This window comes from Rhinocladiella mackenziei (genome assembly GCF_000835555.1).
Source record: "Rhinocladiella mackenziei CBS 650.93 unplaced genomic scaffold supercont1.2, whole genome shotgun sequence".
Classification (NCBI taxonomy): Eukaryota; Fungi; Ascomycota; class Eurotiomycetes; order Chaetothyriales; family Herpotrichiellaceae; genus Rhinocladiella; species Rhinocladiella mackenziei.
The window spans coordinates 3,423,606-3,451,520 of record NW_013550603.1 but is presented as its reverse complement, the minus strand read 5'-3'; the positions used below and the strand labels follow the sequence as shown (position 1 = coordinate 3,451,520).

Sequence of the window (27,915 nt, the reverse complement as noted above, 5' to 3'; positions counted from 1 at the left end):
GGGAATCATGCATACTGCATTCAGCTCAAATGAGACAGCAGCTGAAAATCCACTTGTATCATACTGACGTGCTCTTCTCACCGGATGACAACCCTTTCCCGCAAGCGCAAAGGGCCAAAATGGAGGACCCAGCCCAGCTCGACGTTGCAAATTTGAGGCGGAGCGTAGGCAGCAATGCAGGCACGTTGCCGATCAAAGTCGTGAGGAATTTTTGTAATTGGACACTCCAGATGCGGCGTTCAGCTTGCTGTGCCGGCCTATACGAAACACCAGCTGCGCTTTGTAGTCTTCTACTTTATTCTCCACCGGGTTCAAGATGTAGAATCCCGGTACCGACGATACAGCAAGAGAGCCGAATGTCAACCACGGCGACTGAGACTGTTTTTAGTGATAATCTCCCCGTCTTTCGCAAGTCTAGAACAAACACTAGAGAAAGCCCATTACGCGGATTATCCTAGCGAGTCAGTATAAGGAGGCGTAGATGACGGACGGATTAGCTGAGCCGGCAGGTTCTGCGGCTGGTAAAGCCAAATATGCCACGGACAGGTTGGAGATTCGAAAGGGATCAAAACTGGCTGCGTCGAGGGCGCAGAGGCCGTAAGGATCTGGGATCTGGGGGGTGCATTGGGAGAGGCGAGGCAGATGCAGGCGGGTGCATCAGGGCGACGAAGGGGAGATGGGGAGGGGAAGGGGGTTCTTATAGAGACGTCAAAAGCGGCAGCGAGCCCAGCCTGCGACCATACCCGAAAAGGCAGGGCCGCCTCAACTGGAGGCGGCAACGACACTGGATGGCGTCTTTTCTTCGGATTCACGTGACTATTTTTTTTTTGGAGGGGGGGTTCGCTTTTGCCTTTCTCTCTTATGGAAACGAATCAACTTTTCTGCCATCTTGACGCTGGCAGCCTTCTAAGCTGTCCTGTACCCTATGTTTACAAGCCGCCTCTCTCACACGTTGAGACTAACTGCGCCGCTATTCCCCGAATACCGTGTCATAAGAAGCTTCAGGAGTAGACGTCAAAAATATCGAATCGTTCGCGCAAAGCCAGTCTCTGAACCGCCCCTTATTTTGCCTTCGGGAGAGTACAATGCGGCGGCCGTCGCGATGCAAAAGATAGCCCGGCTCAACGAGTCTGCTTCGAAGCGACGAAGACTAGATCGTCCATCTGAGGGCACGCCTGTCGAAGTCCTCAATCATGAATCACGCACTCTCCTAATTAAACACCTGTCGAAGATAGCCGAGGACTCGAATTCGGAAACTGACGGCCTAGATCCAGAGAAACTTGAATATTCACCACCAGAGCCGTTCACAGAATTTGAGATCGAGATCGAAGAACTCTCGTCCACCGGAGATGGACTCGGGTATTCCCCAGATATGAATCACATCTATGTCGTTCCATTCTCCGTTCCCGGAGACAGAGTACTAGCCAAAACGTATCCTCGCAAAAAGGAAAGTTCTCTTTACACCATTTTGGACTTAATCAAAGTACTCAGACCATCTCTGAAGCGTGAGAGGATAACACCAGGATGCAAATACTTCGGCATCTGTTCAGGATGTCAGCTGCAGATGATGTCCTACGAAGACCAGCTCAAACACAAAAAGACCATTGTGGAAAAAGCATTCCAGTACTTTTCGGACCTCGATCCATCTCTCATCCCACCCGTAGGGGACACGATAGCATCACCACTGCAATACGAGTACAGGACGAAATTGACGCCCCATTTTGATCGCCCTCCAAAACGGGACCACAAAAACTGCAAGGACAAACCGCCGAGCATCGGCTTTAGACAGAAGAACCGCAAAAATGTCATTGACATTGAAAATTGCCTCATTGGCACACCGATATTGAACAGAGGACTCCAAGTTGAGCGCGAGAAAGTTCACGAGACGTTTCATCGTTTGGATTCCGGTGGCACCATCCTCTTGCGTGAATCAACGACACGCGAACACTTTACGTCGCGATCTAAAGACGACGTGGAAGAAATATCCCCCGAACCAGAAGCTAAAGAAACCAATCAACGTCAACCGGAAGCAGATGACACCCTCCCAGTCAAGCCTTCTTCAAGTATCAGTTTCGGTATTGGCCAACCGACCAACTCACTCACCCTCCCCATCCCGAGCTCAATCTTCACAGAACACCGGACGAGAAATCTCAACACTCCCGAAATCGTGTACACTTACCCCACATACCGAGATATCAAGACCTATGTTAGTGACCAAAAAAACGGCTGGTCGACCGAATATGTCGAGGAGTTCAAGTTCGAATCTCACGCCAACAGCTTTTTCCAGAACAACAACTCCATCCTCCCAGCCTTCATCAAATATGTGCGAGACAACATCGTGCCTCGGGTCCCTCAGACAAAGATTTCTGGTGGCGATAAATCTGCGCCTGCGCCCCGACTCAAGTACCTCCTCGACGCATACTGCGGCAGCGGCCTATTCGCCGTGAGTCTGTCTAAGATGTTCACGTCCGTCCTAGGAATCGACGTCGACAAGTACGGCGTGGATGCAGCACGCGCCAATGCCGTGCACAACGGCATCACGAACGCAGGTTTCATCACCGCCACCGCCGAGTTTCTATTTGAAGACGTGCCATTCCCGCCCGCCCAGAGCTTGGTCGTCATGGACCCGCCGCGTAAAGGCGCTAGCATTGACTTCCTAAAGCAATTGTGCGAATTTGGGCCCGCGCGCGTCGTCTATGTCTCCTGTAACGTGCACACACAGGCTCGGGACGTGGGGATCTTGGTCCGTGGCTTCGGGGGCCAGTGGCGCTACGAGATCGACAGTCTTCGTGGTGCGGATTTTTTCCCTCAGACGGGACATGTTGAGGGGGTGTGTTTCTTGAGTCGTGTCGAGAATAAACCTGCCTCTGAGGAAGACAAGCCGACCGAAGAAGATCAAAAGACTTACAAAAGCCCAAAAATCAACGAAGGCCGTGGAACATGAATAAGCTGGGTTGGAGACGGAAAGCCAAAAATGGTAGGGGACATTCTGCATATGCCTGCCCTCGCCTTCTATGCGTTCATCAGTGTATTAAAAGACCAAAGACAGCTTTCTAGAGCGGTATAAATTGGGAATTGGAAATCCATTTAATATTTTTTTTCACCTCACACCTCAACCTTATCATTCTCTTTCATCAGCTACGTGAATGGCCATCACTAGGTACTTCCCGGTCCACCTAGCAGAGCGAATCTTCTGACAATGCTGGGACCTATCTCATCATACTCGGCTTTTGTGTGACAGTAGCTTCTGAACTCGGGAGTTTGGCCTAGCAGACTACCACCGAACCAAGGGCCATGTCTTTGTCGCTTGTGAGTGACGACTTGCACGTCTAGGCCGCCGCTCTTGGCTCCTCCGCTTCGGGCCTCAGAGGCGCGAATGCGTGCATCCACCAAATGTCGAATGTCGCGTTGTAATCGGCGGCCAAAGTCCTTGTACAACGTAGATCCGCCGGAGAGAACGATGTTCTTGTACAAACCTCTGCGCACGTCGATGGGGGAGGATTGAATAACTCCATCGACCACGGTTGGTAGGGGTATGAGGAAGTCGGAAGAGTAGATTTCTGGGTTGAAGAAGATTTCGGGGGCAAGGAACCTTTCGTAGCCGACGTCAATGGTGACGGATCTTCCATTGGGAGAAGTGACGGTGTGTTTCAGGAATCGATCGGGTTCTTTGTCGTATCGGGCGAATTCTTTGACAATGTCAGGGCAGACGTAGCAATATTCTTCTTTGACTTTCTCCGCCGTCTTCAAACTGCTATCTGCCTCCCCTCGGTCTCGTAGTAAGCTTTGAACGAAGTATGTGATGTCCCGCCCAGCTATCGGAATGCTCTTGATTGAAGACCCAATGACGTATCCTTCTGCCACGGGTATGATGTGAGTGACACCATCGCCAGAATCGATGACGGTTCCGGTGAGGGATCGATCGGTGACTTTTGAAGAGGTCCAAGAGGCAGCCAAAGCCAGGACGGCTTGAACGGCAATGTAAAGACCAGCACAGTTGAATGACTCGAACATAATTTCAGCAGTGTTCTCGCGGTTTTCAGGAGGGTTCAGAGGCTTTTTTAAACTGTCAGCATGGAGGACATCTATGAATATCCGTGGAATACCCACTGGTTCGGTGAGGAGGAAATAATGATCTTCCGGCTCAACTCTCAGATACTTGAATATGGAGTTCGACCAGAAGCGTTCCATATAATCCCAGTTTTCGATCTGGCCATGCCGTATGGGATAGTTTATGCTATACCCCGGACCACTCGCTGCAGCAAGGGCTTCGTCTCCAATGAAAAAGTCAAGATCTTCTGTTCCACGTTTGGCTGCGAGATTTGAGCTGGGGCCTGCGCCACCGGTAAGATACGATGGCTTGTTTGCCACAGCTGGTCTTCCTGAGCCTGATCCTGTTGCTCCACTTCCAGCACCTTTCATCGCAATGGCGGTGGGAAAGACGAAAGAAGGGGAATCATTTCCGGCGAACCCTAAGAACCGGCCGGGTCAGAATCGGGGTTCGAATGAGAAATAGTGAACGCACCAAGTTTTGAGAAACCGGTTCCGCTGGAAAGATTATTAGCAGTGACCTCATGGCAGCAGAGCGAAGTGCGTACTTGTCCATGACAACGGCTGGAGTTTGGGAGGCCATTTCGAGGACCCGAGTGTGGAACGACCTGGGAAGCAACCGTTCGAGGTGGGGTGAATAGGTCGCTCTAAAAAATTCCGAAACCTGTCTGAATCTTCATCGCCTGTGGAAATATGAAAGTGATAACAGAATCAGAGAAGCCCAACACCAATATTCCCCAATGCCGTGGACAGGCAGCCTCGAATTGCAGGATGTTTGGACGACAGTGAGACGCAACGCATCGAGTGGGCGGAGCATAGACGTTGTTCGCACGTGACCAGCATTACCGATATCACGTGATAAAGAGATTGGGGGCGATACTTGGCATTGGTTTGCGCTGCGACTTTTCTCTGCTCTATTTGAAGAGCAAAGCAATCAAATGAAAGTCTAGGGTGTGAAAATGGGCATCGCGGCCAACTGTCCGCAGCCTGGGATTCAGAAAGATGCCAAGATTGCTCAAACCTGACCCGGCCGCTGACTTATCTCTAACCTGGGGAGAGTTGGCTGCTATTATCCTTCACCTTCATCATCTTCTCAGGCTTGCGGTCACCAGGTCGATCCATCCCTTCTTCTGTACTCTCTTGCTTCGGGCACCCTTACAATCACACTTTTATAAGCAGTAGGCTTAACCCCCCTCGTTCGTCCCGTCAAACATTTTGACATCTCATCTTGACCATTTCCCTTCGAGTCCGACTCTCTTCTGTTTGTGGAAGCGGATCACTTGATTCAACTTCATTCGACCAAACTCCCCATGCCTCTGTGATCGAAGCTCTCCCTCGCACAACCATTTTGTGGATTCTCCTTTCTGACTGTTTGTCATTTGGAGATCCCTGTTTTAAGTTGTCTTGGTGGAAGCCGATTGTCGAAGAAAACAAGATCCCAGTCACTGAGATATCAATCACTCTCCAACCAGAGTTCATGTCTTGGCTAACTGTCATCGTCAAATGCCGCGTCAATTACACGAAGGCGGTGACCTTTGTGCCATATTCATTCATGCCGGAGCAGGGTATCACAGTCATCAAAACGAGAGAATTCATCTCACTGCCGTCAATGATGCTGCCAAGGTCGCCATGGCGGTCCTGAAAAATGGAGGAGAAGCCACTGACGCCGTTGAAATGGCAATTAGATTACTCGAGGACAAGGAGATTACCAATGCCGGGTATGGAAGTAACTTGACGATGGATGGACACGTCGAGTGTGATGCTACCATGGTCGATCACTTTGGCCGCAGTGGTGCTGTTGGTGCTATATCCCAAGTCAAAAATCCCATTGCAGTTGCTCGACTTGTCCTTGACGAATCAACCAAACCCTTATCTCTGCAAAGGGTGCCACCCAATCTCCTTGTTGGTGCCGGTGCAACAGACTATGCTGCCGACAAAGGTATCCCCATCCTACCTCCAGATTTTCTTGTTTCAATGAATGCTCGTGAGCGTTGGATAAGATGGAAGCAAGATCTGGAGGATGCTAAAGAAAAACAGGCGCAGACACCGGCCAAAACACGAACTCCAGCTCCGGCGGAACTAGAAGACACTTCCATGGGCTCTGGACCAGGGTTCAGTCTCATAACTCCCTCCACTTCCGCTTCGACCATGGAAACACGCCTGATGTTATCAAAATCACCTACGGTGCGCCCGTTCCGCGCCTCAGCCGCGGATGTTCCCACTTTGGGGGATGAGAAGATCACAAAACTCCCGTCACGTCCTCCCACATGTTCCCTCTCTGGAATACCACAGGAAGTGATGGTCGAAAATTATTTACATGATCGGCCCGAGACAGCCACTGATGACAATTGGCAGTGGGCGATGTCCCCTCCCAAACGGCAAAAATTGAACGGATCTTTCGATGGAATGCCCGTGAGTGATGATGTGTCCGAATCTGATCCCGCATCGCTGTTGGGCGCACAGCTAGAATGTGCTGACGAAGACGACATGGAAGATGGAATTACGGACACTGTGGGAGCGATCGCAGTGGATTGCTTTGGTCGGATAGCTGCCGGCTCGTCTTCCGGCGGAATTGGAATGAAACACAAAGGCCGGTGTGGACCAGCCGCTCTTGTAGGAATTGGGACCGCGGTGATCCCGATTGATCCCGAAGATCCAACACAAACTTGTGTAGCCACTCTGACCAGTGGGACAGGAGAACACATGGCCACCACAACAGCGGCAGCCACTGCGGCCGACCGGATCTACAATTCGGTCCGGAAAGAAAATGGGCGACTCATGGCGTGTAACGAAGATGAAGCAATGCACTCGGTCATCAAACATGATTTCATGAGGCATCCTGGAGTCAGTAACAGCCACTGTGCTGGGGCGATTGGGATATTGGCGGTGAAAAAGACACGAGACGGGATTTACTTTTATTTTGGGCATAACACGGATTCATTTGCACTGGGATCGATGCACTCGGAAGAGCGAAAACCGGTTTGTACCATGTCTCGGAGCAAAGGTCGAGGGACCATTGCACAAGGGGGACGAGTCTCTCGGTCCAGATATGGGCGTTTCCGTTGACCATATGAATTTGGTCGTCTCGGAGGGAAATTGAGATTGGTCCGATTCGATATGCTGCCTCCTGCCATATTGAACATGAATACACTTGATGATTCACCAAGGCGTTCGGTTCAAGCGACATGAATTTTCGGAGTTCAGAGAGTCTGGCGAGCCGAGCAATGGCTATTGACGACTTGCAATGGAGCATTGGAAAATGGACGGGATAGAAAATGGGGACTGAGTAGAACGTGAAAGGTGTTCCTAGACGAATGAAAGAAGAGCCGACGAGGGCTGGCGGGGAGTATTCATGGCGGTTACTCAGAATCTCGAGCTATCTTATGCTGTGTCTTGTTGCCTTGGAAGAGCACCCGGACCGAGGCCGCAAGCATTTCTATCCACGACGTTGAGAATGGTCCTGTCAAATGGTGACAATTAGCTCTTGTAGCTGATGCGGCGGCAATGCGAGACAGGCTAGTTCAGTTCTTCTCACCTCCCAGCCTGCCTCTTCCTCGTCTTTCCGGGGACCACAACAGGTCTCGCTCCGTACCGCCCGACGGTCAAATGCGTACCACAAGTCAAACAGTCCCCGTTGTCCGGTACAGAACAGAAAATGCTCAGGCAGATACTGCAGACAAAGCCCGTGGACACGACGTTACGATGGCAGAAGCATGCGGCCCGGAAATCCACGTCGATCCGCGTGGGGAGGATCAGGTGTGCACGGCGTGTGGAGATCGGCGGTAGCAGGGACGAAAGGAGGTAGGTCAGCAGTGCTTGTGAGGCAGAGGCTGGCGATCCGGGCGAGGGGAGCTGAGCTAGAATGAAGATGCCGTGAGTGGCGTCGGCGGCTTGTTGGAGGAAGACGGTGGAGTTGGATGAGAGTGCCGAAGACGAGGCGGAGGCAGAACCGGTAGCTACCAAGGTGGGTTGCGGTAGAGGGAGCTGGAGTACGTCAATGGGGATCGCGAGGCGCTGGCACGCAAATATTGCGTTCATGATCGGGATGTACTGGTGCGCCAGGTCTGTGGAGGGCGAGGCGGAGACCAGCAAAATTCGTGACTGGAGGGAATTTATGCTCCCTTCGGCCCTGGTCGTGGATATGGTGTTAGGGTCCCCAGGGCCAGTTGCGCCGGCGGCTCCAATTGCGGTTTCTGCGTACGCCATTGACTCACGGTTAATGTAGCTCAGGGCTAAGGTCAGGGCGCCGGCGATCATGGTCGAGGTGCTGGATGAGACGGCTTCGGGCGTCGTGGCTGAGAGCAGAGCGGTGAGGTTGCGGAGGAGTTCTTCCTCGACGAGCCGGAAGGGTCGGTATTTGTTGCCGGTATCCGTCGACGAGGGTGATGTTGACGATGAAGATGGGGGTTGAAGATTGAGGGTCGTAGAGTGGTCAAGTTTCAGCCGTTTGGCGGATTCAGATAGATCTTGAGATTGTCTGGGTGGGCGTTTTGAGCGTTCGGAGGCAGAGGAGGGGGGCCGTTGTTCGGTCGGGGTTGGGTACAGCCAACGTGCCTTGTCACAGTGGGAAGAGATTACCGCGACTTTATTCGTATAGTTGGCGGCGAGATGAGCATTGATGAAGACGAGGAGGTTGGCGACAGCGTTGGAGAGCGTGAGGGTTGGAGAGAGTAAGGACCACGATGCTGGATTTGTGTCTAGGATGATAGTGAGGAGCGAGGGACTTTGGTCTGTTGATGAAGCAGACGGCGGGCATGTCAGTTACGCAGCCTGGCGTAGTTGTGATAAAGCCTTGTACTGGGTGGGACGTGATTGGATAGAGAAAAATACAAATTGGGCGTTGCTCGGGGTCGCGCCAGCGAGGGGCCGGACAGAGACTGAAATGCTTGTTACTTGCCTTGGGAAGGTTTGTCAAAGCGGTCGGATCCATCGACGACATTCATGATGGACGCGAGATCAGCTTTCAGAGTTCAGTAGATGTTGAGGTTGGAATGAAAGAGAGTTTGCAATTGCAGGCTCCCAAATAATTCGGGCCTAATTTTGCAGCCAACTGGGAGAGTATAAGACAGCACAACACCAGCCTCATCCGAAGTTTAGACTTTTGGTTTAATTAACCAGCTATCCACTGCCCGGAGATAGCTGCCTACTGTAACTGAAGTGAAGGCGACTTGCTGTCAGGTGGTGCGTTGGGCGTGTCACAGTGAGTCCAATGAGGCTCAGCATGACAACACAACAAACCCCTCTTTCTACCCATCCAGCGCCCAATTGTGCAGATTCGATGGATGCAAAAAAGGAGATTAGAGAGGTCATACCGTACAGCTCCAAATTTGATCATTAATTAGAGAAACAGGATGTTAAATGCGTTGTACATTTCGGTCTTTCTAACTCGGGTTTGTCACATGCAAAATTTATCCCTTTCCTCCTTCTCTTTCTTTCTTTTTTTTTTTTTTTTTTCCTTCCAGTGGATTTGAATTTTGCATCCCACGTGCTACCTGACTTGGTTTCCTCTCCAAAAGAAGGAATTCCCACGCTCTTTTTTCCGCTATATCCTATTCTGCAATCCGATCGTTTTATTCCTCTGCTGTCACTCCAATCTCATCCTTGGTTCTCAGTTGTCGTGCTTCGCCTTTCGCCTGTTGCCATTTCGACATCCCAGCTCCTCGGCCTTCAAAGATAAACAAAACCCTCCGACTTATCCATCACCTCATCAGCTGACGACGTCCTTGACCTTCCTCTATCAAACTTTTGCTCCTCCACGCCCTTCCTCGTCTTGTTGGACTACAAAAGCTTTCCTCCTTCCGCGTCTTCTTCAGTTTCGTCATCCACCTACCGGCTTTACGTCTGCCCTCCTCCATATCAGACATGATGTCTTCCACTTCATAATCTCACGTCACCTTGTGGCGACTGGCTTCTTCGACCTCCTTCAGTCCTCCTTTCTCCTTCACCACCACCACCTACGACCATCTTGTCCCCGCTAGGCCTCGACGGACCCGGACCTGCTTCAATGTCCACCATGGCGGCCGTGCAACGGATGAACCGTAAATTATCCGAAGAACGGGCCTCCAACCTTGCAAAAGAGGCCGCTGAGTTGTCTCAAGCCGGCGACAAAGTCGTATGTGTCTTCGACTTATACCTGTGTTGCAGTAACTGATTCCCTTTTCCAGCAAGCATCGAGAAAATTGAGGGAGGCCGCTGCTCTTGGGCATGACAATCCAGATGTTCAGGCCGCCTTTTTGGCCATTCACAACGACCAGCTGAATTCACCACTTCTAGATTTATGCCGGAGGTATGCTCTCTACCACAACAGTCCCGCCGGAGATGAAGCCGTCAATTACTTGAAGAGTTCGGAAGCTCCCAATGCTGCTCCTGTCGCTCTGGATTGTCTTCAAGTTCTCCTTGAGAGCCAACAATCAACCATGTCTGATGCCCAAGATTTTATCATCGCCGAACTGGCCCGACAGAGCCCCGCGGTTCGTCAGTATTTTGCCTCTGAACTCCAAGCATCAACCACCGAGTTCTTTGACAACGTCTACGAGCGAGGTGATGATGCCGCAAACTGCCTTCGATCCGTCGTTCTTGACGACAAGTTATGGTCCTCTGAAGATATCAGACTGCGCGTTGAAGATGACTTGTTTCAGCTCTTCCTCGCCAAACTGATGGAAACCGGACACGATCATGATGGCAGAGCTCTGAAAGGCATTGCTCTTCTCCTCATAGCAGACACTCAACGACTCCACACCTTCATCGACGAGGAAGCATTTGAGGCTCTCATGGGCTCGCTGGACTTGAGATTACCCCCTGATGTGCGAGGCCAAGCCACCCTGGTCCTCTCTAAATTTTTCGAAGCCGCCGAAACCACGGGCCAAGAATTTCTCTACCAGTACATCACCAAACACGTCGAACGCCGAAAAGGCGACGATCTCGTCCTGGCCTTTTCCGCTGCTGCAAGCCTATTCCCTGTTCTCCCCAACATGCTCGCCCAGCTATTCTTGACCGACGGCTTCCTCTCCTCCATCATGCCTCTTCTAGGGAGACAATTCAGCAGTCCCCTTGTTCACGATGCTTTTCTCAATCTTCTCAATGCCGCCTGCATTGACGGGGCTTGTCGGACGGCGATTGCACAATACTGTGCTACTTGGCTATCTCACAAAGTCAGCAATGGGGCCGGAAAACAACCATCGGTGGCGGCAACCGTCTTGGCCAAGCTGAGGACCTCAGGTGTCAAGGCCGGAGATCAGAGAGCCAACAAGGCGGATGATGATGTTAGTGAACTCGTTCATCTTTTTAAAACTACCCTCACCGTTGAAGAAGGAAAAACCATATCTGACTCCATTGAAGGCCTTGCGTACACATCTTTGAAGCCTGAGGTCAAGGAATCACTGGCCAAAGATCCAGCTTTTCTCAAATTGCTTCTCGAAGCCCTCGACACAAATCATGATTCTCCCGAGGTCGTGGTGGGCGGATTAAGTATCATCTCCAACTTGACTCAGTATGCTCCGAACCTCTCAGAAGAACAGAAAAAGATGTCTCAATTAAAGGCGTATGCCAATGCCACGAAACCCGCCGACCCAAGTCCTTTAGAAAACGATGACCACGTCCGAGCCCGTTGTTCGGCGGTTGTCGAGGCAGGAATCGTGGCAACATTGACCAAATTGAACAAGGGCAGATCTCTGGCTACAGCACAGCTAACTGATCGGATACTGTTGTCTCTTTCCAAGAACCCCAAAGACAGAGGCAAGATTGCTCAACAAGGAGCCGTCAAACTTTTGGTTTCTCATGCTCAGAGGTCGTTGCAGTCGTCTGAAGAAAATTCGCAACCCAGCACCGACGCAGCTCACGCACTGGCCAGAATTTTGATTTCACTCAACCCAGCACACGTCTTTTCAGCCGGATCGACACCGCATATTACAGATGCAGTACCCCCTCTTCTCGCGCTACTAAAGGCTCCGCACATGGGAGGACCCAATGATCAGCCACGCGACCTCCTTCCGGTCTTTGAGAGTTTACTTGCTCTGACCAATCTAGCCTCTACTCCTGATGCGGCTGTAGCAAACGGCATTATCAAGACAGCCTGGGACGATGTTGAGGAGCTGTTATTGGGACACAACAACATGCTCCGACGGGCTGCTTGCGAATTGATCTGCAACCTGACCGTGACTCCCGCCGGAGCAGAAAAATTCGCGGACGGTTCGAAACGTGCAGGCCAGAGGCTTCATATTCTTGTTGCCATGGCTGATGTTGAAGATCTACCCACAAGGCGCGCTGCTGGTGGTGCATTAGCCATGTTGACAGAGCAATACTCGTCGGTGGTTTCAGCCATCCTTGAGCTCAATCGTGCACTCGAGATCCTCCTAGAACTTTGTCAAGATAATGATTCTGGCGTTGTTCATAGAGGCCTAGTGGTTGTCAGAAATATGTTGTGTGAAGAAGACGCCAACCTCGCCAGCAGGGCGAGAGAGGCATTGAAACGGAACGATGGGGTGGAGAAATTAAAGACGGCGCTGAAAAAGACTAAAGATCCGGCTTTGTTGCAGATTGGGGTCGAGGCGTTGAAAGTCATGGTCGACGCAGAAAAGAGATAGAAGGAGAACAGGTTTTATGATTAGACGCTCGTCAGGATCGAGCTACGACCGCTCTCACGTTACGAATTCACGAATTACCTACACATTACGGAAGTCCATTGTCCGACTTTACGGCCTAGGATTATGGACGGGTCGGTACTATATACACTACACGTTGTACTATGTGAAGAAACAGCCTCAGCTGCGATGCTTTACTTTGATTTCAGGCATTTGTCATGTCGGTTTAGACACAGAATGTCAGGTTCAGACTGTGGGCTGAGCAACTCTTTTTTCATCCATTCATTAGAGGAGGATGTCCACGCTATACATTGTTCCGGCGTTTCTGAGGCCCAATCTCGAAGGTTTTGTCTTACTCAGTTCAGGTGTGGAGGTAATGCCATATGGCATGATTTAGCTAGTTTCTCAGGCTTCAAAGCTGCTTGTGCGGCACTGTCTTGTACTGACCTATTCTGCTTGACTATCCGAGTATTCAATACATATATGGCTTTGAGGTCACCGATTCTACATACATTGACGCTAACAATAACAATGAACCGGAACGAAGAATGTCGACAAGACTACAGTACTCTCCTAGCGGTTTTTCCAGTACAAGCCATTTCATAGATCATTTTTCTGGCCACGTATTTATATTTACATTCATCAAGGACGTCCGAGCATGCATACACATGATGTGGACACACTTCTATTCCTGACCTGCCCGAAGGTGCGGAGACATTTCGGATACAATATGATGATTTGACTAGCCATACCACTGCAGAAGCCAGAGCCAATTCAGCCCAATTGACTGCCGGCAAATACGTGTCAACGCAAGGCCCCCGGCGTCTGCTCACTTTTTATTCTCCGCCATTTCTGCCTTTTGCCGCCGAAAGCCACATCGTCTTGGAAGTCCCGATAGATCTTTTTGATCTGTAGGACGGGCTCCTCCTTGACGCCGGGCCCTGGAGCTGGAATTTCTGAACTCAAGTTCGATTTCACTTTCGAAGTGTCGGGTCGGGAATGGACACGGCGCTGTTGGGTGATTTCACTTCTAGTCGTAGAGGGAATGGATGCTGGCATTGGTGGCGCGGACCTTTCCGATGCGAGTGATTGTAAAGGGGAAGGTTCTTCGGCGCGGGAGTTGGAGGATATTGCCGCCGTTGTTGTGTATGATTCCGTATCTGGTTTCATCGGAGCAGATTCTGTTTGTGTTGGTGTTTGAGCTTTCATGTCAAGATCTTTCCACATTACCGACTCCATCGCCGCAATTTCTTTGGGCTGGTCCATCAGGCGCTTAGCTATGGCTTTCAAATCCGAGATGCCCTGCTGAAGTGTAGCCTGCTCTTTTATGTAAGCCTGATTCAGACTCTGTAATCTTTCCAGTGCAAGTTTCGACTCTTTCAACTCCTCTTGCAATGTGGCCGTCACTTTCTGCCATCGCTCCTCCCTCGCAATCCTCTCCTGTGCTTCTTGCTGGGAGGCATGGTGTCGCTCAAGAGCAACACTCAATCTCGCCTTGAGTTGTGAGATTTGGGCATCTTGCACAGCAAAACGATCTTGCATCTTGGAGACGTCCCGGAGAAGAACTGCGGCAGATTCGTCCGGTGAGGCTTCCTTTTTCAATTGGCGCCGCACTGAATACCGTATACCATCAGATCTTCGGGGCATAAGCACCAATTCATCGTCCCTCTCTTGCGATTGCTCTTTCTGGTTCTCAGGTGATGAACCGTAGAAATGTTCGATGAGAGGTTTACAACTTTCTTGGAAAGCTCTTACCTTTTCCTCAACGGATAAAGACACGGCATTCTCCGGTACAGGCATTGAGTCCCATTCAAGAAGAATGCTGCGAAGACGAGGGCGAATTGATCTGCGGTCGTTGGGGTTCCGATGATTGGTGGGAGTTACAATGCCCGCATTGACTGCTGCGTCTAGAATCATGGTGTATTCAGGGAGTTTGCGACAACCCACACATAAGTCCAGCATGCGGAGAATCACTCGGGCAAAACCATCAAGTGTGACAGAAGCAATTGACGATGCGTGTTGCACCGATCGTCGGAGCCAGAGCTTCCCTTTCTCCCAATTTCCGTGAACGGTGTAGTAGGATAGGAAACTTCGGAACACGTTGTCCTTCCACATTGTGCCGTAATCCGTCTGTTGAAGAAGCGACAACCACCCTTCTGCTCGTTCCGGTTGTTCGCATCTTAAACCGGCGTACACTAAAGCTTGTAAAATGAGTGGATTCAGCGAGGCTGGAACAGGAAGATCCAATCCGTTGACATGGACCCTTTCCCATTTGTTCACCAAGTTTAACACACTGTCCGACCTCGTTATGGTCTGGAGAATATGGATTAGTGAGCGAGAGTCGCACGCCTGGCCAACTGAAAAGATCATATGAAAGATTGCTTCATCGGTAAGCGGAAGCGTGCTGTTCTTCATGGCCGCATTCACGTGGTAGACGAGGCTGAATTTACCAGCTTTGGAGAAGCTTCGAAGCAATTTGACATAGGCCGAGATGGAGAGGACCTCATCTGAGCTCAGAAGTGCTCGACCAAATCCATTGACCAGTCCCGCAGTTGATATCTTTCCCCGGTCGAAACTGTCCGTCAACTCTCGTATGGTATCGTTCAAGCTTCCCTGGGAAGCTTGCTCCTCGACATGTGGGCCAACCACGAAGAGATCTGAACGCCGTTTAAGGCGACGCATTTGTGTTCGAGTCAACCTCAACATTTCAGCCAACCGATTAGCATCTTGAGGAATATCTTTCTCGTTCACTTCCACCGCTTCTTCATCAGGAAGGAATCCAAAAAAGGGACTGGGTCCGATGTGAAGATGAAGCAGTAACCGGATTGCCAGCGTGATGGCATTGAGACGATGGTATCGGAGAAAGTTGGACATCTCTTCAGGGGAGAACTTGCCCTCTATAAATGCTCTGGAAGTTCTCAGAACTTCAATGGGGCCGGCCGAAGTTCGAAGAGGCGTGTTGCGATCTGCGTGGAAGGTTTCGTCCTCCCGCTCTTCCGCTTCCCCAAAAGTCGTTCCAATGTCACTAGCCAAATTTCCACGTTCTGCAGGGGCTTGTGCGATTGTCATATAGTCTCTTCGCTGAAACGCCAGCCCGTTTGGAATAGATCGAAGCTTCAAAGAGCTCCGAAGGCGCGATTCTCGTTCATGAATTTGTTCTATCTCCTCTTTAATAACCGAAAGTTTCTCATCCCAATCTTTTCGCTGTTTGTCTTTCCAACTGGTATCGACAATGAAGGCCGTGGCAAGGACAGGGGCCAATAAAATCGTGAAGGCATCGTTGAAGGTCGGACGGCGTTTCAAAGGTGCCGTGGTGGTTTTCCGGACCAGGACAGAGGTAATCGATTCTCTTGAGGAGTGGACGGGAGAGCCATTCAGTTTTGGTCGAGGAACTTGAGACCACAATGCTCGCATTTCCTCAAGCGACGAGCCTCCACCACTGACATTTGACCATGAAGTCGTGAAAAGGAAAGAGAAGTTAGGACGAAGCTCCCATGCAAGTGGGTGCATTGACAACTTCGAGATCTATCACGTGAGACCTGGGGAAATTGATGAGAGTCAGACGGGGGGCTCCCCGTCGACCAGGCGTCATTCTGGACCCTTTCCGACCGACGGTGTCGTTGTCAGACACAATCCCAATTTGTCAATTTTCGAGACTCCAAGTACAGGCTGTATAGCTGGACTTACATCCGCATTGCCTGTTATATATTCATCCTTCACGCTTTGGCACAGTTGACACTCCCTTTTGGCACCAAATGTGACCTTTGTGTACAAGGTTTGAATGGCTGCCAGGAGCCGATTCCTCTCTGACGGCCGGAACCATGACAAGAAGGACGGGTTCATACCTGCACGCTCGACATCGCACTCGATTTTCGGTCGATGGAAATTATTTCGACGCAGGCGTATAATGCTTGCGCTGCTTGCGCTGTGGCTACTGTATCTGTTCTTCAAGAACCTGCCAACAGACCTTCCTCCCGTTTCTGAGCGCTATAATCCTCGATATGGTCGCCTGCACCCTGGTATACATCAATGGGAATCTCCAGAACACAGCAAAGACGGAACAGATGATAGCTACGAAGGTCCCATCAAATTCTATGATTTGGCTGAAACATTACGGAGCAAAATCTACACTCGAGACTCCAAAGGCCATGTTCTGTTCGCCATTTCGAAGCTGGACAGTCTTCCGCGACTCCTCCCCATTGCATGTTCGTTCGCGCAACAAAATCGAACCCGTGTCCACCTCGCATTCATGGGTCGTCAGGTTGCAGATTGGATAGGGATTCGAGCCATGAATGGTATTTCAGAAGACGAATGTGAAGTACACCTGCATAATGCTCGCCCTGATTTTCCTGCCCAATCCTCTGATCGAAGAATGGGCATCAGTGCTCGGGCAAGCTTGGGACATATCCATTCTGCCATACCACTACATGCGGTCCTGGCTGGTGATACTGACTACGAGGACGAATATTTCGTCAACGCGTTGAAGGAGAAGACTGCGTCGATGGGGCTGTCCTTGATCACCTTACCTACTAGGACGCTCGGGAGTCTATCATGGATTTCATCCTTGGACGCCTCGTCGCTCAAGCATTTCGGCAAGGTACATGTCGACATTGTGATCCAAGCACAAGCCGAGTCCTCAGCGTCTCTGATGCGGCTCCTGAGATCGATCAAACGTGCCGACTATTCTGGCTGGGCACTACCTCGACTGACCATTGAACTTCCTTCAAATGTTGATCCATTCTTGGAACAATATTTATCAGGATTCCGGTGGCCTCCAGACCGGACGGGTAGCGAAAGCAAGTTGGTCGTAAGGCACAGGGTCGACGCCAAATTTGTTTCGCCGGCGCAAGCTTCCATACGAACGGTTGAAACATTCTATCCTCTTGTGGCTGGTGAATCTCACGTTTTATTGCTGTCGCCCAAGGTTGAGCTTTCTCCAAGTTATTTTCAGTTGTTGATGTATACACTGCTCGAGTACAGATACGCTGCGCGACGAACAGAACTGGTCGGCCATCTTATTGGCTTCTCACTGGATTTGCCGACACATGCTCCTGACATGAAGACCAAGGCTCCTTGGACCGCAGGGCATCTTTCGGGGCCTCTCGTACTTTGGCAAGCACCTTCTTCGAACGCTGCGCTTTATTTTGGTGATCGATGGATCGAATTTCACGCTTTTCTGTCTCGTCGATTGATGGCCGATCCAGAATTTGACAAGACCAAATTGTCGCCGGCGTTATCTCATGATTACCCGGCGTGGCTGCAGCCCATGCTTGAGATGATGCAAGCTCGCGATTATTACATGTTGTATCCAACATTCACCGATAAAGAAGGCTCAGCGGCAGTGACGGTGCACCAGGAATTACATGAACCCCCGGAAGAATTCATGAATCAGAATCAAATCGAGGATGAACCTTCGACTCCGTCCGCAGGGTCCGATCTAGCTGACGACCAGGCACTTACCGCTGATGAAGAGGTTGGTCGGTTGATGCGGCAAGAGCACAGAGTCTATAGTGATTCGCTTGTCACTCCGCTCCTAGAGTCCCTGTCAGTTGACACGCGACAAAGCGACCTTATCGACGGGTCGAGTATTCCATTGATCTCTTATCCTGGTGGAAAGACCAACTGGCCTGAGTCTCGGAGACAGTCGCAGATCTTTGCAGAAGACTTTGCACATACTATTGGAGGATGCGACAGTTACAATCCCATAAAAGGGGAGAACAATGATATCGAAGCCTTGTTCTGTCAAGCAAAAAGCTAGATGGGCAACATCCACAGGGCAGGATTTCTTGGCCTGCCGTTTGGATCCACGTTCCATTCAAAGGTCAGCATGACCTCTTGGGACCACTTATCAAATGTCTGGCATGTGAATTCAGTGTGACAAGGGCACAAGAGGCAAATGGTTTAAGTAATGACCGTACAAATGAGGCATTCAGGGCGTCTGCGTGCAAGAATAGACCGGGGATGGAATGGTGTATAGTGGTCGATCGGAACCAGATCGAAGATCAGATAGAAACCACCAGTGTACGAGTTACCTGAGCAGGTGGAGTTTTATATGCATGAGCACCACGAGGAACCGATGAGCGAGTCCGCTATGAGGCCCCCCCCAGAGTGAAATAAATGATGCCGCTGTTGCTATAGGCAGTGTAGTCGAGTCAGTCTAAGTGTGTCTGTTGTATTCTATACACTGTCATCGCCGTCATTGTCATCATTACTCAAATGAACCCCCTCGATTGTCATCCAAACCCCTCCAGCTCTTACATTTGCTTCTCTTCCCCTCCTTCAGTTCCTCCCTCGGTTCTCCATCTGTCATCCCCTATTGGCCCAGTCATTTGCTCCGGGGACGCAGGGATAGAAAATGCTATCATGCCACTAAGCCCTGTTCCCCGCCAATCAATTGTCGCTCAAGCGTCTGGACTGCTTGCGCCAACACTAGACTCGTTTGCGTTCTCTCTCAACATCCTTCCCCCTCCATCCAACGGCAACCCGCACCCTGGCCCCTCACTCTGCGCTCATCTCACAACGACGTCGTGGGCCTTTTCTTGTGCCACAGCACGCTAATGCACTGGTGCCCCTCGGTTGTTGGCCCTTGGACGGAGAAACTGGGTCGACCCCGGCCCGCCGCAAGCTCATGCCTTTTGTCCACCCCGAATCGCCTTTTGCGCTCTTCCATCGCCCTGGCGCTGGGTTCCCCTGTATGATAAGCCTGAGGGCTGATGATGGGTCTTTTAGCTCGGCGCCAGGACCTCCCTCCGGCTCAGGCTCGACTTTCGAACACTTCATGCCCCACCATCCTCCAGAATCCCAGTGGACCTTCTTCTGTAGACTTCCACTGAATGTCCATGTCCAAAAGCCATCTCCATCCATCTGATACACTTCTTGTGAACTCGGCTTGGGTCTCATAGTGGCAACTCGTTCGCAGAATTCATAACGCTCAGTTACTCCTGCCATTGACGGTTTAACGAATAGCGCCCTGGCACCTTGAACCGAAGGAATCCTCAATTGTCCAAACCATTCTGCTCTGTCCTTGTATTCTCGAGCATCGCACATCTCTCAACCACACCTTGCAACAATCTCCTGGAGACCTGAGAATACGTCACATAAAACTACCTCCTATAACCTGCCATTGTGCAGGTCTGGCTAGGAATCCTGTCGGTGTGGGATGAGACGTTTGTGAATAGATTGATTGTGTACAAGTCACGAAATCTATACCAACGATGGCCACTGTCGTCGTTCAACAACAGCCTTCGGTTCGACAATCTCCTCCGCCGCCCCTCGGTCCAACCGTCACGTTGAATCAACCCCGGTCGTCGACGCCTATTCCCAACAAACATTTACCGTATTGTCCACCTGGATCAGTTCCGTCCTCGTGTCAAATCACCCCCCCCAACTCACCTCCCTTGAGAACCGTTGCACCTAAACCGACCTCACTCCTCTACCCTCCACATAACTACCCGAAGTTATGTAATTCTCCTCCCATATACGGCATCAGTGCAAAGAGCCTCGCCGAAGCTCTGGAGCATTACTCCTCCCAACCTCTTCCAAATCCTTCTTCGGTCTTCCCTTGGCTTCATGGCCTCCATCCCGAAAACCATATTCAACTGGCTTTCTTTGTGGCAAGGAAGAAGTCGTTGCGAAAGATTCCAAAATGCTTGCGAGGTATAACGATCATAAAAGCCGACGGGGATCTCAGTCGGTCTCGACTAAAAGGTGCCATTGCGCCCGATGAGATACTCAATCTTTCAGAGAGTAACGGTCGAGGTTTCCTGGAGTGCGATCCTAGGGAAGGGTTCTCTGTCCGCAACTTCCATATTCAAGCGGCTAAAATGGCCCTAGTATCCGACATCGTCATCTATGGTGATGAAGACACTAATCATCGGATCATAAAGTCCGTCGCAGAGAGGACGGCTTCTGTCCAAAGGAAATGGCGAAAGGAGTTGGAGAATATGGGGCAATGCCCAGAAACGTTCAACACATTCGTCCTGACACATGCCTTCGAAGAGTTCGAACAAGAATATCCGGAATGGGTCGCAGTCAACTCCCACGGCAAATATACCGACCACACTCTCGACTTTCTCCAGCAAGAAAGGAGAGAGATGTGCTCCATGTCCAAAGCTTCGGAAATATCTCTAGGCGTATTTCAAGGCCCGTCCCCTGGCCCGTACACAGACCCACCATCATCGAGTGATGATCCCAGTTTCGACCTATACGTCGAGGCCAGTGACCATGCGTCGGTTCCGGACGATAGACTGCTGGCAGCGAAACTGAAGCAGTTGGAAAATCGAGAAGACGATGAACCCGTCCATCTCGCCTTTCCCAGTTCCGGAAGCATATTGTCGCCTTCTTGGTCTCAAGCCGAAGTTGACGGTATACTACGCATGTGTCGGTGGCTCTATGACTTGACCCACAGCGTCAAACCGCCCAGCGGCGCCAAAGATGACGACGGCGACATTCAGATGACTGAGTTTATGCCTCGGCCTCGTCGGGTCCTCTTACATTGTGCGGATGGCTACACCGAGACATCGATGTTGGCCGTCGCGTATTTCATGTATGCTGAAGGTGTTCCGGTTCATGAGACATGGATTCGGTTACATTGCGAAAAACAGCGAAACTTCTTTGCCTATCCTTCAGACGTGGCTTTGCTGAACTCGATTCAGGACCGGATCCTGCGGGAAAGTCCAAAGTTTGCTGGAGCCCAGGTGCCCCCCATGGCAGCACCACCCTGGTTGGCCAAACTCGATGGTAGTCTTCCTAGCAGGATACTACCGTACATGTACCTTGGGAATCTCACTCATGCAAATAATCCGGAAATGCTTCGATTGTTGGGCATTCGGCGCATTCTTAGTGTCGGTGAACCTGTTTCATGGTCCGAGGCAGAACTGCAGGCCTGGGGCAGGGAAAATCTACTCATGGTCGATCGGGTCCAAGATAACGGGATTGATGAACTTACACTGGAAATGGATCGATGTTTGGAGTTTATTGGTGAGTGGAATTTCCGAACATATCGACCAGCGTCATCTGACAAGATGTGTAGGAAGGGGCAAGTCTGATGGCACAGCGACATTGGTACATTGTCGTGTCGGAGTTAGTAGATCTGCTACGATTTGCATTGCCGAAGTCATGGCCAGTAAAGGGTTGAGTTTTCCTCGTGCATAGTAAGTGTTTTTTCCAACCCTGGACTTTGATGGGGAAAAAGGTGTGCTGACCGATTTTGAATCAGTTGCTTCGTCCGTGCTCGTCGACTCAATGTCATCATCCAGCCACATCTGAGATTTGTGTATGAATTGATGAAGTGGGATGAGCAACAGCAAGAAAAGAGAGGAGAAGTAGTGAAAAGGGAGCTCGAGTGGGCCACTGTTGCCAGGGAAATCGCCGCGATGAATAGGCCTTATGCTCGAACTTGATATTTTGTTGAAAACAGAAGACAGACTCGAGCCTTTTATTGATGATGATGATGATGATGATGATATGATGACCGACCAGCTGTTACGGATATGAAATGTTTGATATGGACCTGGATGAACATGAATGTATGATGAATGTTTGATGACACATGAACAAGTTTTCTCGGTATGCAAAGAGACTTGGGGACACACCCAGGCAGGGCGAGGCAGAGCAAAACATGGGCGACTTCGGCGGCGACAACGATAATATTTGTGGTGGCATTTTGACTCGCCTTCTTGGACTTTGGTGGCTTTTTGGATTGTCTCTGTGAAAGAGAAGACAATTGTAAATGTACTACTTATGGACCGTACCGCTTCTATTTGGCAGCTCGCAGGGTGGACTTAGGTATTGATAGTTGCCTTTTTAGCTTGCTAGCTTGTTCAAGCCTGATTTCTGCCCTGATTGTGGATATCACACGTCTGCATGTATTTGTGTATATGGATGAGTGGGTGAGTGGATGGGATATACAGTAAGTATCTGGTATTGTCGGACGTTGAAAAAAGTCTGGAGGAACATACTAGGAAGGATACCTATGAGAGACGGAAAAGTAACAGGATCTTCAAGTACCTTGGTATCAATTGAATGTGGATTGAAACCGGAAATATGGATGAAAGGTGTCTCTGGTGGATCAAGCAGCATTAGGATCACATGTATTCTAGCGTCCTGGTGGAGTGTATATAGATATATATGTGTCACAGCCTCTCGGCTTTCTCCTTCAACTCATCAGCCAGTCTCTCAAGGTACGCCTTCGCGATCGGCTTTGGGATGCTCTCGTGAATATCCACCGGCACATCTCCCTGCGTCGTCGTTGAAGCAGAGCTATTGTCACCATTGACTTTCTGCTTCACGCTTATAGCTGTGAATCGTCGAACGATCTTGTCCAGATCCCGCCGTGCGTCCTCGTATGCGGCGAGATCCCGGTTTCCGTACACGTCGCGGCCAGCGGGGTACATTGTCGCGGGGATCGTGCGGAAGAAGACGTTGAGGGAGATGTTAATCCGCGAATTGTCAGGGGAAGGCGCATCTACGTTCGACGGCGGCTGGGGTGGCATCGGAGTTCCTGAATGAGCCCAGAGTGGAGGGATGAAGAGTGCTTCTCCTGGTCGCAGGATTGTGATGTGAGGGTGTGTGTTTGGGATGGGTTTTAGTCTGTCTTCTTCCTTTTCCGGGTGCTCCGCTGCTTCGAGGATATCGAGTGTTGATGTCGTCGCACCGGCCGGAAAACTGAGGTATTTGATGTCCTCGGAAGGGAAGAGGATCAGCTTCCTCCTGCCCCGGACTTGGAACAGCACGTTAGCCATCACGTCGTAGTGTAGCCACATGTTGACGTTGGCGCTGATACGTAAGGGACTGCTGTGTTGGGTTTGTTTGATGAAGCGCAGGGGTGTTGGGAGTTGAAAGTCTGAAGATAATTCTGGCCAATCGGTGTTGAAGTTAGCGGGGAGTTGGGTCGGATTCGTGCTCGAGATAGATCGTAGGTACATGTGTGCGTCTTGGTTGTTTTCTAGTTGGTTGATGAATTCGTGGAAGGGCATGGCCGTATACACGAAGTCTTTGCGTTGGAAGTTCATCGTTCGGGTTGCAGCGGAGTGGACGACAATGGATTTCGAGGGCGGAATCTTTGAGAGGAGTTTACATGGAGTCCATTCGGAAATGCATGGTCCAATGTCGAGGGAAGCGAAGACCTTAGGGATGCCTTCTCGAAGAATGTCTGTAAACTCCTTTTCATCGCAAAGTCTTATACGTTCGATTGACATTGGCTGTGGTGTAGGACTGTCATCCTTTGGAACGGGTGGTGGCAAGGCTTTCACCGGCGCAGGTTTAATCAGAGCCCAATGTGAACTTATCCCTGCTTCACGATCGTACAAGAGCCAACAGCCGGGGTTCCAGTATGCACCAAAGCTGAAGCAGGTTGCTCCTCCACCGACGAGCAAGGTAGTTTCTTTGCCTGATCGGTGAGTCGAATGACCAATTAAAAAGGGGCGAGGAACATCGGGGTCCTTCTTCGGAACCACGCAGGCCACTCTCAGTTCCATCTCCTTTTCGAATTCTCCAAAAGCAGAGAAACTCCCCAGGATGGACAATATTTCGTAGTCCTTTGGGATACAGCCGTGCTTTGCCACTCCGCCGATGACCAGTAGTTCGTTCCGGATGACGCTGTATGAAGCCCCAAGCCGAGCCAACCAGGGCCAAATACCGGCCGAAGTGTCCAAAGCAGTGGAGGTCTTAAAGCTGATTCCGGCAACGGCATTGTCTCTGATAATCAGCCTCCATCGCCAGAGACCTTGGCATATGACGCCGTCGTGTCGCATACCTCCAAAAAGGAGACCGTGGTTGAATCCTAAGCGGACAAAGCTTGCTCCAAATCGGGGCATGGGATCTGATCGAAGAGATCGGAGTTTTTGCCAGCCATTTACCCTATCCCAGAGCAGACAATCGAGGGCAACCTTGGTCGCCGAAGTCTTTCCACCAAAGACGACCACACCGTATTCATTGTACGGAAGCACCACGGCGACCGCTCGATGCCGGAAACGGGGTTCAGGGAGGTCTTGAATTCTTTCCCACCCTGATTCGGTTTGTAACCAGCAATCCTTCATAGGAGCCGATGGTGACCCACGGCCACCAACTAAGACATTCCATCCATTGGCAAGAGATGTTATGGTATGACAACATCTAGCTCCAACATCTTCTGGTGGAAGAGTGGGGGCGGACACCTTGGAATCGGCTGATGCATAGACTGACGTACTAGACAGTCGATTTTTCAGCCCGACACCACCATGGACACCTATGGCATCTTGACCGGGTATAAAAAAAGCAGAAGCGTGATGAGTTCTCCCTTCTCGGTCTGGGTTCGCGGAGTATTTGTATGCAAACCATTGTGTCTTTCCCCTGTATGGCGAGACTGTTCTTGTCGAGAGATCTGATGCGAAACTATCAATTGAAGCTCTTCTAGATCTGGGTTGTTCTGGAATCAGCGGCTCAGGCCCCGTCTGTGCTATGATCAGACAATAGTGCGATGCGAATAAAGCGAACTCTTCCCTAGGCAGGATATCAGTAATTTAAGGTGCACGACCTTTCCATCACGCACCATTCGTCGAAAGGTTCGACCTCATCCAGTGACATTCTTTGAGATGGAGACAAAAATCTAGGATCTGCCCATAATTCCCACAAACTCTGTATGTCGACTATGGAAAACCCGGCTCCCTGAAAACGGAGTGTTTGAGTGTGGTTCCCAGGATATGTGAGGACAGAGCGCAGAGGGGTGCCCAATTTGGAAAAGTGGTTCAACATGGCCGCCGTGAACGGATTATCCGGTCGGTCAGGAGACTGTTGTTCCAGGAGGCAAAATGTGACATCCAAACTAGTTCAGTTAATCTGTATGACGGCAGAGACTATTAACCTTACCAGGCGCAAGACTTGTTGTCCATGCGATCAAAGCATCCGAGTCTTCAGTAGCCATGTACGTGATGCTGACCTCGGCAATGAAGAGAACGAGACACTGCTCAATATCAACAACAGATTTGAGCAGATGCTCTAACCTTCGTAAATTCCGCAAATCACAGCCCAAGGCGACATACTCGTCCGTGTCGAGTATTATCCCCTTCTCCAATGGCAGATCGCCAATGAGTGAAAGCATGTCTCTCATCTTGGGAGTATTCAGGATGATTTCTCGTTTGCTAATCATCAGCTCTTCAAAGTCGACATCGATAAATCTAGTATTGCTGCATAATTCTCGGTCCTGGGACATCCATTGGAATGGAATCGGATCACTGAGCTAGTAAGTCGAGCCGAACCGACCAGACCAGGAATCGGCTTCCTTACTCACTAGCCACAACCCAAGTTGATGATGACTTTCTTTTGATCAGAAGGTCTTTCCAAGAACTGTCTGACAACCCAATCAATGGCCCTCATACGAAGCCAATATCCACGATTAATGGTGGGCGACCTCCGTTGGGGTTTTCTAACGAAGTATCGATAGAAGTGAGGTTGAGGAAGATAGAGCCTTTCCACGCTTCTCTTGGACACAATGCTGCTGTTATTCGTCTGTATGAAGTTGTTAGAGTTCGGATATGTGGTGCATCTACCGATACATACACCCATGATGAGACCAGCATTCCTTTCCATAGGGATCTCGTCATCTGAGCCCATGCTTCTGGGGGTGATGGGAGACGTCATGATAGCCTCAATCACCTTTTCCAATGGAAGTACGGGAGAGGAATTTGTTTGGGCAGTATTCCATATGAATCCCACAGGAATGAGTCAGAGCCTCGAAGGTGAACATCGGTGGGCTTGGCGACTGGTGAACGTTGATTGGCTGAGATCAATTTCCACAATCCTGATATCAACTGCTCAGCACTTATTATGCCTGCTGCACCGCTTGCGATAGGCCTCCATCCACCAGACCAGCACCACCTCACTTTCCCTCATTCGGGATCGCCACTCACGACTCTCCAGCTTCAAGCTGAACTTACGACCTGATTGCCGTGAGAGTCTCCACTCAGCAAGCGACATTTGGACAAAAGGCTTCGTGGGAAGAAGCGCATCACCGCCATGGAGGAATCAGAACCATCTTTGAAAGACCTGTTCAATCAAGCAAAGGCTCGACTAGATGAATTGGACAGCCTCGACCCTCGAAGCCCTACATTCAAAACTGCCTTGCAATCCATTATTGACCAGCTCCAGCAATGTCGCAAACTTGTACAACAACTCTCTCTTTTTAGCACAAATGAGGAAGCTGAGGATATAGCCACACAGGACCTTCAGTACGTCTCAGATTTTTGCCAACCCCAGGCTATTACTAATATGGGGTTCCAGGTATCTCACCGTAGATTACACATTGGCAGAGTTGAAGACAAAGGCGTATGGCGAAGACCGGCAGTTGTCGCTGCGGGAGTCATCCCAGTTACTGGAAGATTTCTTAACTCGGCTGGATCACTACGGACTTCTGGGCAAATCGGATCGCCAACTCTACGAACGGTTCCTGGAACAACGAAACTCTTTCAGGATAATATCCTCCAATAACCCGGAGGAGAAACGAAAAATCAAAATCGCCCGATTTCGAGAGGAGAAATCCGTGAAACAAAAATTGGAGGTGGGTATCTATCTTCACTGTCGACGGGGGGAGTGAACTAAGCGGTGCAGGACTTGAGAAAGGAGTCTCAAAAATCGAATATTGATGACGAAACTATTCGGAGCCTGTATTTGGCAGAAATCGCACTCTCAGTCAACAGAGCTTTCTCATCCTTGGACATGATAACTCAAGAATTGCAAATTCTATCACAGATGCACCAGGCTGATCCAGTCCGAGCTGGGCCTTCTCCCGGTCAAAGAATCCCAGACAGATCCGATGGCTACTCCGAAGGGCTCGACGGCCCCGCCGCAATGGCAGGACTTGGGAGAAGAGGAGGTCCTTTACTCAGTCCCAGCGGCAAACCGCTCCAGCCCTTTACCCTTACCGACAAGCGAACTCAGCTTCTCCAGGGTGTTTTCAAACCCAGCCATAACCTTCCGACAATGAGTATTGATGAATATCTCGAGGAGGAGCGACGAAGAGGGGGTATTATCGACGGTGGCGGAAATGTTAATGCCCCTCAGCCAGAACCAGATGAGGACAATATGGAACAAGTTGATGCGGCCACCATGAGAGCGCGTGAGTGGGATGAATTTGTCGAAGCCAATCCCAAAGGCGCTGGCAATACTCTCAATCGAGGATGACCTTTTTGGTGATATCGTCAATGAGGAAAATTTGACGTCATTCGTTCGGGAAAGCTGGTCTTTGGTATTGAAACCTGACTCCGCCGAAGACGTTCAAGTTCTGTCGCCTCTCTCAATATTTCGTCCCCGT

The 27,915-nt window shown here is 50.4% G+C and overlaps 10 protein-coding genes across 10 annotated transcripts; 6 read left to right on the top strand and 4 right to left on the bottom strand.

Annotated features, from left to right (window-relative positions):
• Window positions 1–1,102: 1,102 nt before the first annotated feature.
• Z518_03018 (uncharacterized protein) lies at window positions 1,103–2,944 on the top strand (the record flags this gene model as incomplete). The annotated part of the gene is made up of 1 exon (XM_013420044.1): window positions 1,103–2,944. One exon carries the CDS (start codon window positions 1,103–1,105, stop codon window positions 2,942–2,944), a length of 1,842 nt encoding a protein of 613 aa, XP_013275498.1.
• A 212-nt stretch (window positions 2,945–3,156) lies between these two features.
• On the bottom strand, window positions 3,157–4,633 carry Z518_03017 (uncharacterized protein; the record flags this gene model as incomplete). The annotated part of the gene is made up of 3 exons (XM_013420043.1): window positions 3,157–4,472; window positions 4,526–4,548; window positions 4,599–4,633. The coding sequence occupies 3 exons, from the start codon at window positions 4,631–4,633 to the stop codon at window positions 3,157–3,159; spliced, it is 1,374 nt and encodes a 457-aa protein (XP_013275497.1).
• A 920-nt stretch (window positions 4,634–5,553) lies between these two features.
• Z518_03016 (uncharacterized protein) lies at window positions 5,554–7,116 on the top strand (the record flags this gene model as incomplete). Its single annotated transcript, XM_013420042.1, has 1 exon — window positions 5,554–7,116. The coding sequence occupies one exon, from the start codon at window positions 5,554–5,556 to the stop codon at window positions 7,114–7,116; it is 1,563 nt and encodes a 520-aa protein (XP_013275496.1).
• Window positions 7,117–7,581: 465 nt separating this feature from the next.
• Z518_03015 (uncharacterized protein) lies at window positions 7,582–8,993 on the bottom strand (the record flags this gene model as incomplete). Its single annotated transcript, XM_013420041.1, has 2 exons — window positions 7,582–8,773; window positions 8,944–8,993. 2 exons carry the CDS (start codon window positions 8,991–8,993, stop codon window positions 7,582–7,584), a joined length of 1,242 nt encoding a protein of 413 aa, XP_013275495.1.
• A 1,070-nt stretch (window positions 8,994–10,063) lies between these two features.
• Z518_03014 (uncharacterized protein) lies at window positions 10,064–12,632 on the top strand (the record flags this gene model as incomplete). The annotated part of the gene is made up of 2 exons (XM_013420040.1): window positions 10,064–10,162; window positions 10,215–12,632. 2 exons carry the CDS (start codon window positions 10,064–10,066, stop codon window positions 12,630–12,632), a joined length of 2,517 nt encoding a protein of 838 aa, XP_013275494.1.
• An 801-nt stretch (window positions 12,633–13,433) lies between these two features.
• Window positions 13,434–16,043, bottom strand: Z518_03013 (uncharacterized protein; the record flags this gene model as incomplete). The annotated part of the gene is made up of 1 exon (XM_013420039.1): window positions 13,434–16,043. The coding sequence occupies one exon, from the start codon at window positions 16,041–16,043 to the stop codon at window positions 13,434–13,436; it is 2,610 nt and encodes an 869-aa protein (XP_013275493.1).
• A 367-nt stretch (window positions 16,044–16,410) lies between these two features.
• On the top strand, window positions 16,411–18,387 carry Z518_03012 (uncharacterized protein; the record flags this gene model as incomplete). Its single annotated transcript, XM_013420038.1, has 1 exon — window positions 16,411–18,387. One exon carries the CDS (start codon window positions 16,411–16,413, stop codon window positions 18,385–18,387), a length of 1,977 nt encoding a protein of 658 aa, XP_013275492.1.
• A 1,456-nt stretch (window positions 18,388–19,843) lies between these two features.
• Z518_03011 (uncharacterized protein) lies at window positions 19,844–22,030 on the top strand (the record flags this gene model as incomplete). Its single annotated transcript, XM_013420037.1, has 3 exons — window positions 19,844–21,608; window positions 21,661–21,781; window positions 21,847–22,030. 3 exons carry the CDS (start codon window positions 19,844–19,846, stop codon window positions 22,028–22,030), a joined length of 2,070 nt encoding a protein of 689 aa, XP_013275491.1.
• A 732-nt stretch (window positions 22,031–22,762) lies between these two features.
• Window positions 22,763–26,246, bottom strand: Z518_03010 (uncharacterized protein; the record flags this gene model as incomplete). Its single annotated transcript, XM_013420036.1, has 5 exons — window positions 22,763–25,109; window positions 25,159–25,397; window positions 25,471–25,840; window positions 25,897–26,114; window positions 26,166–26,246. The coding sequence occupies 5 exons, from the start codon at window positions 26,244–26,246 to the stop codon at window positions 22,763–22,765; spliced, it is 3,255 nt and encodes a 1,084-aa protein (XP_013275490.1).
• Window positions 26,247–26,621: 375 nt separating this feature from the next.
• On the top strand, window positions 26,622–27,785 carry Z518_03009 (uncharacterized protein; the record flags this gene model as incomplete). Its single annotated transcript, XM_013420035.1, has 3 exons — window positions 26,622–26,833; window positions 26,886–27,162; window positions 27,213–27,785. 3 exons carry the CDS (start codon window positions 26,622–26,624, stop codon window positions 27,783–27,785), a joined length of 1,062 nt encoding a protein of 353 aa, XP_013275489.1.
• Window positions 27,786–27,915: the final 130 nt, after the last annotated feature.